Genomic DNA, 11,492 nt, shown 5'->3' with positions numbered 1-11,492 from the left:
GAAGCTTGGATAAGCAATTATCTTGGATAATAAGGACGGATTAAGGAAAAGCTTATGAAACATCAAATTAGGTTATGATTTTACAAATTAAGCACCAAAACATCATGTTATACAACAAATTTGACAGAAAAAGTAGTTCAATACGCAGTAATGTTATGTTTTAATTACTGTATTTACGAATTTAGCATTAAAATATGATTTATTGAAAACATTGACTACAAAAATGTGTTGGATAATCCAGAAACTTGGATAAGCGAGGCTTGGATAAGTGAGACTCTACTGTATTTACGAATTTAGCACCAAATTATCATGATGTATTGAAAATATTGACTACAAAAATGCGTTGGATAATCCAAAATGTTGGATAAGTGAGACTACTGTATCAGAGTTAATGCAGACAAAGGCCTCTGCAAATCAAGACATATGGGACTTACAATAATTGGAAGCATCCATGAAAATCCCGTTTGAAACTACGTCTCCTTCAGGCCGACTTAGGTTTTCCTGGTGTTTTGGACTACAATTCCCACCATTCCTAACAGCCTATCGACTGTTAGGAATTGTGGGAGTTGTAGTCCAAACCACTTGGAGGGCCCAAGGTTGCCCAGGCCTGAGTCTCAAACTGACTAAGATTTCCAAACTTGCAAGTTGGATATCTTTACAATCTTCTGCAAGCAGTGGGAACCAAATATCTCCGGAACCTTCGTGCTAGGGACGCGTGCTGCGAGGGAGACGGTATTACAAGACGGGCCTTTTGTGTTGGGGAAGCCGCTTTGTCCTGACAGATCCAGCCAGGGCGGAACTAAAAGCGGCGGAACGTTTGTGCTGGCGGCGCGCGTTGCGAGGGGAGCAGTGTTAGGGGACGGACCCCATCCCTCGTCCTTGGCCTGGGAAGGACCCGCCATGGTCTTGTTCCTTCGGCTGCCGGACGAGGTCCACTCGCTGCCGCCTCCGCCGCTGCTCAACCATGGCTCCATCTGGGGAGGCCTCATGGGCTGGATCGCCTCCCTGGGTGACAACGCCCTCAACCGGAGGCCCGTCCTGGGATGCGGTCAGTCGGGCCTCGCGTAGGCGGGCGGGCGGGCAGACCGAGCCAGGCTTCTGTGTGGAGCAGGCCTTTCACCTTTTGATACATGGCTCCTCTCATGTCTCTCCTCTCAGCCATCTCCCCGGCAGGCTAAACAGGCCCAGCTCTTTAAGACGCTCCTCATAGGGATTATTCATGTCCTCCAGGCCTTTGATCCTTTTAGTTGCCCTCCTCTGAACTCTTTCCAGTTTAGAGTCAATATCTCTCTTGAATTGCTTTGCCCAGAATTGGACGCAGTCTTCTTCCAGGTAAAGAGGTCTAACCGAAACAGAATTTATTTATTACAGTAGAATCTTACTTATCCAAGCTAAACGGGCCGGCAGAAGCTTGGATAAGCGAATATCGTGGATAAGGAGGGATTAAGGAAAAGCCTATAAAACATCAAATTAGGTTATGATTTTACAAATTAAGCACCAAAACATCATGTTATACAACAAATTTGACAGACAAAGTAGTTCAATACGCAGTAATCTTATGTTGTAATTACTGTATTTACGAATTTAGCACCGAAATATCACGATATATTGAAAACATTGACTACAAAAATGGCTTGCATAATCCAGAAGCTTGGATAAGCAAGTCTTGGATAAGTCAGACTCTACTGTAATTGGGTTGCTGTGAGTTTTCCGGGGCTGTATGGCCATGTTCCAGAAGGCGGAATATAAAGAGTAGATAAATACAGAAATATGTGTTTTCGAAGGCTTTCATGGCCGGAATCACTGGGTTGTTGTGAATTTTGGGGGCTGTATGGCCATGTTCCAGAAGCATTCTCTCCTGATGTTTCACCCACATCTATGGCAGGCATCCTCAGAGGTTGAGGGTCTGTTGAAAAGTAGGTGAGTGATGTTTAATAAATAATAAATAAAATGTTATTTATACCCCGCCACCATCTCCCCGCGGGGACTCGGGGCAGCTTACATGGGGCAGAGGCCCAAACAACATAAAGACAAAATATAAGCAGCATAAAACAAATCACAATATAAAAAAGATAAAACAGTAATACAATATATTAATTAAAACAACAATGCAAGTATAAAAATTGCATTTAAAACACATAAATGTTTATATATCTGTGGAATGTCCAGGTTGGGGAAAAGAACTCTTGTCCGTTTGAGTTACGAGTGAATGTTGCTATTTGCCACCTTGATTAGCATTTAATGGCCTGCAGTTTCAAGGCCTGACTGGTTGCTGCCTGGGGGAATGCTTTGTTGGGAGGTGTTAGCTGGCGCAGTGGATTAAATCCTTGTGCCGGCAGGACTGATGACTTGAAGGTTGGTTGCTGACTTGAAGATTGCCGGTTTGAATCCAACCCGGGGAGAGCACGCATAAGCTCCCATTATCATCTCCAGCTCCATGTGCAGACATGAGAGAAGCCTCCCAGAAGGATGATTAAAAAAAAAAACATCCAGGTGTCCCCAGGTAACATCATTGGAGACAGCCAATTCTCTCACACCAGAAGCAACTTGGAGTTTCTCAAGTCACTCCTGACATGAAAGAAAAGCTGGCCCTGATTTATTCTTGTCTGGAATTCCCCTACTTTTTGAGTCTTGCTCTTTATTTATTTTCCTGATACTAGAGTTTTTTTTAATACTGCTGGCCAGATTTTGTTCATTTTCATGGTTTCCCCCTTTCTGTTGAAATTGTCCATGTGCTTGTGCAGTGGTTCTTAACCTGGGGTCCCCAGATGTTTTGGCCTTGAACTCCCAGACTTCCTAACAGCTGGTAAACTGGCTGGGATTTCTGGGTGTTGTAGGCAAAAAACATCTGCAAACCAGCCAGCCCTTGAAATTGCAGGCCATTAAATGCTTATCAAGGTAGCAAATAGCAACATTCATACATACCTCAAGCAGACTAGAGTTTTTTCCCCCACCCTGGACATTCCACAGATATGTCCTCACTCGCTTAGTTTCCAACAGACCCCTCAACCTCTGAGGATGCCTGCCATTGATGTGGGCGAAACGTCAAAAGAGTATGCTTCTGGAACATCGCCATACAGCCCCGAAAACGCACAACAGCTCAGTGAGACTGGCAATGAAAGCCTTCAACAGCACATATTTATCTACTCTTTATATTGCATCTTTCTTTACCCCAAAGGGGACTCAAGGCTTTACATCGGCAACTATTTGATGCCTTTGCATAACAGACAAATACATTTAAGTTAAATTTAAAAATTAAAGTTACAAATTCACATTAAAACATATAAACATTACAATCATTATTAAAATTGCGTCATCCAGAATCGTAATCTGGGGCGAAACGTCAAGAATCATTGCACATATTTCGTAATTATTATTGCACTGTAGTTAATTTCCAAAGACTTGACCCCAGAGCCAGGTTTTCACTTTTCTTCTGAAGGCAAAGAGGGAGGGAGCTGCTCTAATATCTTTGAGGAGGGAGTTCCACAGCTGAGGGGCCACCACTGAGATGGCCCTGTCTCTCGTTCCCATCAGACGTGCCTGCGAAAGAGGCGGGACCAAGAGCAGGGCCTCCCCTGATGATCTTAATCTCCTAGGTGGTTTATAAAAGGTGATACATTCAGTCAAGTAAGCTGGGCCAGAACGGTTTAGGCCTTTATTCAGCCTGCTGCTGAATCACACTTTTGTTGTCCAGAAAGACTCCAAGATCTTTCTCACTCTGTTGTCGAGCCAGTTGTCACCCATTCTGTATCTTTGCATTTCATTTTTTCTGTGTTGCAAGCTGGAAGGTGTCTAGAGGAGGGTAACTAAAAGGAACATGAATTCCCATGAATCCTATGAGGAGCATCTTAAAGAACTGGGTATATTTAGCCTGCAGAGGAGAAGGTTGAGAAGAGATGTGAGAGCCATGTATAAATATGTGAAAGAGTGTCATAAGGAAGAGGGAACAGGCTTGCTTTCTGCTGCTTTGGAAATCAGGGCTTAATGGAGCAATGGGTTCAAATATGAGGAAAGAAGAATGTAAGGAAGAACTTCCTGACTATAAGAAGTGCTGTTCAGCAGTGGAACTCTCTGCCTCTGAGTCCAATGGAAGCTCCTTCCTTGGAAATGTTTAAACAGGCTGGATGGCCATCTGTCAGGATACTTTGTGCGTTCCTGGATGGCAGGGGGTTGGACTAGATGGCCCACGCGGTCTATTCCAACTCTATTTTATTTATTTATTTACAACATTTTTACCCCACCTTTCTCACCCAAAGTGACTCTATGAGAGTTAGCTTCTCTGATAATACTAAAAAAAATACGTTCCTGGTTTGAAAACCACTACTTACTTTGAAAATAGTTCTTCTACTCCAGAAACTCTGCTTTTGTGGTTGCCACAAACTATATTGAATTGGTTGAGACTCTATGAGATTGAAAAGCTATAAAAATGTGCTGCAGAATGTCCCACAAGAAAACAAAGTTTTTGCAGTTTATTAAACTTTTCCCATGTTTTCATGATCAAACCAATTAGGAAATGACATTATAATGCAGGGCCAAAAATCATCTTACATAGTTGGGAGCTTCAGATATAATTGTTGTCTGTCTTCAAGTCATTTTTGACTTACAATGTTTTCCTGGCAAGATTTGTACAGAGAAGTTTAGCCTTTTCTGTTCTCCGAGGCTGAGAAAGTGTGACTTGTCCGATTTCACTCAGTGGGTTTCCATGGCCGAGCAGAGATTTGAACCATGGTTTTTCAATATCCTAGTTCAACACTCAAGCCACTACACTACACTGATAGTCACTTTATTATTAGACTGAAAATTGTTCTTCTTGTCAGATGAGAGTTGTAGGTTTCAAAGAGTTGTTTGATAGTGGAATATGTTGCCTGGGATTGTGCTGGAGTCTCCTTCTCTCCTAAATCTGCATCAGGTGTACCAGGAAGGGTAGTTAGCCAAAAGAAAACCCTTCTGTAAAGATCTGTGGTAGGTTACTTTAGGAAGATATGGATTCTCAGACAGCCTAATTTATTATAGAAGATTGTGGCAAGCCTTTGGAGATGAGAAATTAAACTGAGAGAAGGAGGGGAAAAATGAGAGGGGGAATACAAAGGAGGTAGAGCAGGCATGGCCAAACTTCAGTCCTCCCTCCAAGTGTTTTGAATTTTAACTCTCACAATCTGTTAGTAATTGTGGGAGTTGAAGTCCAAAACACCTGTAGGGCCAAAGTTTGCACATGCCTAAGGTAGAGGGAAGTGGTCATAGTTAAAAGTTAAATCCACAAAGGCTCTAATGAGGACTTTGGTTTCAGGGGAGAGTGACATGAATGGGGCCAGTTGATTCCATGAATGAATATTCAAGTTCTTAGGAATCTATTCTCTAAGCAAGAAAGCATTCACAGATTTAGTGTGATGCTTGCCATTCCAGTTTTGATGCTGTGCTTATTGATGTTCAGTTAATCTCATCATTGTTGCTTTTTTTTTTTAAAAAACCGAACTGAACATTTGAAATGCTGTTCTCTGATGTCTGTTTGGCAACTTACTAGCCATTCCTCAGTCTTCCTGTTTATATTTGTATATTCGTTGTGTTTCAGGGGTCCATCGGCAACTCCTGTGGGCTTCTGTGGGCTTCTACCTCGGCCACTATCTTGTAAGACGAGCCAGTTACACATACGCAAACAGAGACAGAGAAATGTTTGAGTACATAAAGCACCACCCTGAAGACTTTAAGGAAGCAGGTACTTTATGCCAAGTGGCTTTATGTAGAGTGACCTCCATGGGCAGATTCACCCACATGTATCTGGTTGAACACTCCTAAGAACATTCCCTGGAGTACATGGGTCTTTGGTCATATCTTCTGATATGGGATTTTCCCCATTGTGTATAACCAAAGGGAGTACTTTAGTTGTACAGTCATTCCTCCACATTTGTTGGGGTTAGGAGCACAGGATCCCCATGAAAGTGGAAAAACTGCAAATAAGGAAATGGCTGGTTTTTCTTACCTAAGAGAATGCCTCTCTTTAAGATTTTCTAGTTCTTCCAACATGACTCAGTCTGCTTCTATACTGTAGAATGAATGCAGTTTTGATACCACTTTCACTGCCATGGTTCAAGGCTGTGGAATCCTGGAAGGTGTCATTTGGTGAAGCAGCAGCACTCTTTGGCAGAGGAGGATAGAACCTTGTAAGACTATTATTATTTATTTACTTTTTTACCTGTTTACTTACTTTTATACCCTGCCTTTCTCCCCAAGGGGACTATGACTCCCAGAATTCCATAACCTGGAGCCATGGTAGTGAAAGTGGTGTCAAACTGCATTAATTCAATAGTGTAGGTGCACCCTCTGTGGTCAACTTCCCCAATTAATATTATCAGCCAGACAGATGCATTTACTGGTAATACATCCATTGCAACACATGATGAGCGCGTTGAATTATAAAAAATAATATTAATATATAATTAACTATAAATAACATTTTTGACATAATATTATGGCAGTGTTCTAGAAGAAGATGACATGACTGTATTTGAATAAGTGTTGATTTTTTTCTACATGAATAAATTCTTGTTGTACATAAACAAATAAGACATCCCCTGAAAGTAAGGAGCAAAGATTAATATAAGAGCCAGTATATCTAAAACAGATATCAGAATCAGAATATTGCCCCTTGTGAATTTAGTGAGTTTTTTGCCCTTCTGCATGGACATAACTATGGAACATACCAGTTTTGTTTGGCAGGGAGAATGGCCCATACTGGCTGGGAATCAGGGGAAATATAGCCCAACAAATGTAAAAAGGGCCCAAACTGGAAAAAAGATGCCTCAATGCGTGTTGCATAGTTTGATCAGAGTTAGGTTTTACACCGTGTTACAACGTCTTGTGAATTGTGTACAATCTGGCTTTTTAAAGAGCATTTCTTTTTCTTTTGATAGATAAGAAAACCATGGCAGAAGTCCTGGAGAATTTTCGTCCAATTCGTTGAAGACTTTGCAAACAGCTACAGTGTGTCTCTTATGTGTGCAGACTTGCGTTGAATGTATGTCAGCATTTCGGACAGAAAATCTGATCTAAAGGACTAATCTTAACAAATAAACTATGAATAAATAAAATCTGTTTTTAATATCTTGGGTTTGAGGGGGAGATGCAGATTTCTCAAGTTAGACTTTGTTAATTAATGGACTTCAATGCCACTAGATGTGGCAATAGGTTTGAAGTGGACGCTATGTTAAATGCTTCTTATAACAATACGTTTTTGCACTGTCAGAAAAACCAACAAATGAGTCAGAAAGCAATCAACCTGACATTTTCTAAGGAGCCAAAATCAATAATGTGCTGCTGTAGTTTGGAAATACCAGGATGATTGTAATGTTGAGTAAGATAAAAAGAGTAGTGGAAGAATGCATTGTGGGTAGATAAATTAATTCACTCAAGGAAACTACAGCCTTGAGTTTGCAAGACCTGGGAAAGTTGCTGATTACCTGGGCTCTTGGAGATCTCTCATTCTCAGGGTTCATTGTAAATGGAGACTGATGTGATGACAAATAAGAAAAAAAAATAGTGGTACATACATACATAAAAGGTGTGTATGTAGCCACCTTGTACACTGCAAGTTAATTAGTTTCTGGGGAGCTATGATGGGATTGGGCTATTACCTTCCTGCTTTGTGTCTTTCTTAAAAGCATTTAATTGTCTGCCATATTAGTTGTCAGATACATTTATTTTCCATCTTTCTCTCAAATTGATCAAAAGTGATGTATGTAGTTCTATTACCCACTTAATTTTCACAACAGCCTCTGGGTTTGATCAGCATGAAGAAAAGAAGGGAGAAAGGAAGGAGAGAGAGGAAAGGAGATTCCACCTGAACATTAGGAAGAACTTCCTCACTTGAGAGCTGTTCAGCAGTGGAACTCTCTGCCCCAGAGTGTGGTGGGGACTCCTTCTTTGGAGGCTTTTAAACAGAAGCTAGATGGCCATCTGTCGGGGGTGCTTTGAGGGTGATTTTCATGCTTTTTGGCAGGGGGTTGGACTTCGTGGCCCATGAGGTCTCTTCCAACTCTAGGATTCTATGATTTTAGAGAAGGATTGAGAGAAGATAGTTCAGCGTCTCCCAATAAAACTCATGGCTCTGTAGAGATTTGAACCTTAATCTCTCAAATGTTGGTTGGATTATCCAAGGATGAGCACAGTGTGGCTTTTGGACCATATATGGACCCTAGATCCTGCTTTTGTTGCCCCATTTTTTATTATTGCAAAAATACGCCCCACACACATATTCCATATATCTCCACTTGCTTCTCATTCTTTCTCAAAACAGTGCCATTTTGAGAAGGTCTGTAAAGGAAATGCAATCTTGAATACTAACATTTATTTTGGCTTGTTGAAGTGCATAGTGCCCCACCAGACAAGTTTCACCCTTTCATTTTTCATTCCTTTTCCAATTCTCTGGACCCTAACAGAATGTGCTTCATATGTAACGTGCCTTGGATTCAATTCCTCACAATTTCGGATAAATGGATATTTGTACTGGGCTAGGTCTCTAAATGAGAACCAGCCCAGTGCTCAGACCAGTGTAGTGGTTTGAGAACTGGGTTATGATTCTGGACACCAGGGTTCAATTTCCCAATCAGCCATGGAAACCCTTTGAGCGATCCTCTGTGAGCCACAACTCGCAGCCCCGGAAAAGCCATTATAAATTCTAGGGTTGTTGTATGTTTTACAGGTTGTATGGCCATGTTCCAGAAGTATTCTCTCCTGACGTTTCACCCACATCTATGGCAGGCATCCTCAGAGGTTGTGAGGTATGGAGAAACTAAGCAAGGAAGGTTTACATATATCTGTGGAATGTCCAGGGTGAGAGAAGAACTCTTGTCAGTTGGAGGCCAGTGTGGATGTTGTAGTTAATCACCTTAATTAGCATTGAAAAGCTTATCTGCTGTCTTCTTCCTGCCTCTGGGGCATCCTTTGTTTAGAGTCGTTAACTGCCCTTGGTTGATTCATGTCTGGAACTCATGTTTTCAGAGTGTTGCTTCTTATTTACAGTTCTGATTTTTGAGTTTTTTAATACTGGTAGCCAGATTTTGTTCATTTTCATGGTTTCCTCCTTTCCGTTGAAGTTGGATTCATGCTTGTGGATTTCAGTGGCTTCTCTGTGTAGTCTGACATAATAGTTGTTGGAGTGGTCGAGCATTTCTGTGTTCTCAAATAATATACAGTAAATAAGAAGCAACACTCTGAAAACAGAGGAGTTCCAGACATGAATCAACCAGGGGCAGCTAACAACTCTGAACAAAGGATGCCCCCAGGCAGGAAGAAGCCAGGAGATGAAGCTATTTAATGCTAATTTAGGTGATTAACTACAACATTCGCACTGGCCTCCAACTGACAAGAGTTCTCTCACCCTGGACTTTCCACAGATATATATAAACCTTCATTGCTTAGTTTCTCCATACCTCACAACCTCTGAGGATGCCTGCCATAGATGTGGGCGAAACATCAGAAGATAATACTTCTGGAACATGGCCATACAGCCTGGAAAACATACAACAACCCTGTGATCCCGGCCATAAAAGCCTTCAACAACATTATAAATTATCCTTAGGATAATCATAATTTGGAAACAAAGCCACCCAAAAACATCTCTTCATGATTTCCTGATTCTTTATAGCTGAGGAGATGGGAAAGCTTGAGAAAAGAGATCTTTTTGGACCACTGTTTGCAAAGTTCCCCTGTACTGCACCACTATAAATGGAGTTGCTACATACATTCTGGGATTTTTAAAGGAGATCAGGGGCCCCATCATGCCCTGTACTACAGAAAACCATTGTATAGTGTCTCAATCCAGGGAAGTCATACTACCTCTCTATTCTGCCTTGGTCAGACCACACCTGGAATCACACTGTGTCCAATTCTGGGCACTGCAATGGAAGGGTCTGAAATGTGTCCAGAGGAGGGCGACTCAAAGGATCAAGGGTCTAGAGAACAAGCCCTATGAAGAGCGGCTTAAAGAGCTGGGCATGTTTAGCCTGTAGAAGAGAAGGCTGAGAGGAGACATGATGAGAACTATGTATAAATATGTGAGGGGAAATCATAGGGAGGAGGGAGCAAGCTTGTTTTCTTTTCTTTTTTAAAATAATTTTTATTGAAGTTTTTTCACAACACATATCACAAACATCTATCTCCTAAAATCGAAAAAGGAAAGGAAAAAAAATGAAAAACACAGAATACAAATACCAAAGATAAAAGTGAACAGATTTGTACTTCCATTCTTCCCTCACAGGAACCAAATATATTGTAAATTTATATCATTTATAGTCTTGGTTATAGTCTAGTATAGTCTTATTATTGCTTCAATATCAAGGTTTATTTATTGTTCGTTATTCTTATAGTCTCTGAATAAAGACCAATTTGTCTTTTTTATTGGTTGACCTCTATGTGATTTTAGCAAAAAAGTTAATTCGTCCATATCTCTTATATCTTCCATTTTTGCCTGCCATTCTTCTTTTGTGGGGATAGTTTGAGATTTCCAATGCTTCGCATATATTATTCTTGCCGCCGTACTAATATACATAAACAATTTATCTTCATTAGAATCAAATTTTCAAATCAAATCAAGCTTGTTTTCCACTGCCCTGCAGACTAGGACGTGGAACAATGGCTTCAAACTACAGGAAAGGAGATTCCACTGAACATTAGGAAGAACTTTCTAACTCAGAGCTGTTCAGCAGTAGAACTCTCTGCCCCAAAGTGTAGTGGACACTCTTTGGAGGCTTTTAAGCAGAGGCTAGCTGGCCGTCTGTTGGGGATGCTTTGAATGTGATTTTCTTGCTTCTTGGCAGGTGGTTGGACTGGATGGCCCAATAGGTCTCTTCCAACTCTATGATTCTATGATTCTAATGCAGTGTGGATGTACACCCACATCAATGCCACCATGAGCCAGCCTCTGCTTAAAAGCCTCTATGATCCATCAAGACTTTCAGCATCCAGAAACTAACACCGAACAACAAGAATATTAAAATGTCCAAAGCAGGAGCAGCTGTGGGAATGCTGACTTGGCTGGCTGCAGTTTCGGAGAAGCTGCCTGTTCAAACAGACCGCCCTTATTCATGAAACTTGTTGTTCATGGGTATCTTTGTTTAGATTGGCACAAACCTATTGAAGACCCAGTGCAGTGTGACCTGAATGTCTTTTTAAAATCCTTCAAAACTTTTATCTCTCTTTTGTCTTGCACCTGCTTTCTGTAGAGACCAAAGAGGCTTTTAAAGTTCATGCATCTATTTTAATCTGGAACCAATGGGTTGTTTCCCTGTAGCCCCACCTTGATTCACTCCCCGTTTCAGTGAACTTTACAAGGCCACTCGCATGGCTGATGGGGATGATGGGAGGTGGAATACCCAGGTTGCATTTCTATACCATCACTGCTGAATTTGGAGTTGAAAGCAATATCAAGAAAGCAATAGTACGATGTGATATTTCGTGTATTCACTGCTACAAGGTCTACCCTGTTTCCCCGAAAATAA

At 41.2% G+C, this 11,492-nt stretch overlaps 1 protein-coding gene across 1 annotated transcript; it reads left to right on the top strand.

Annotated features, from left to right (window-relative positions):
- The first annotated feature begins 797 nt into the window (after positions 1-797).
- Positions 798-7,085, top strand: ndufc2 (NADH:ubiquinone oxidoreductase subunit C2). Its single transcript, XM_003225975.3, has 3 exons — positions 798-1,048; positions 5,570-5,713; positions 6,909-7,085. The coding sequence occupies exons 1-3, from the start codon at positions 901-903 to the stop codon at positions 6,956-6,958; spliced, it is 342 nt and encodes a 113-aa protein (XP_003226023.2). The 5' UTR covers positions 798-900; the 3' UTR covers positions 6,959-7,085.
- The last annotated feature ends 4,407 nt before the right edge of the window (positions 7,086-11,492 follow it).

The sequence above is a fragment of the Anolis carolinensis genome, chromosome 3 (assembly GCF_035594765.1).
Source record: "Anolis carolinensis isolate JA03-04 chromosome 3, rAnoCar3.1.pri, whole genome shotgun sequence".
Lineage (NCBI taxonomy): Eukaryota > Metazoa > Chordata > Lepidosauria > Squamata > Dactyloidae > Anolis > Anolis carolinensis.
This window is presented reverse-complemented; position numbering and strand designations above follow the sequence as displayed.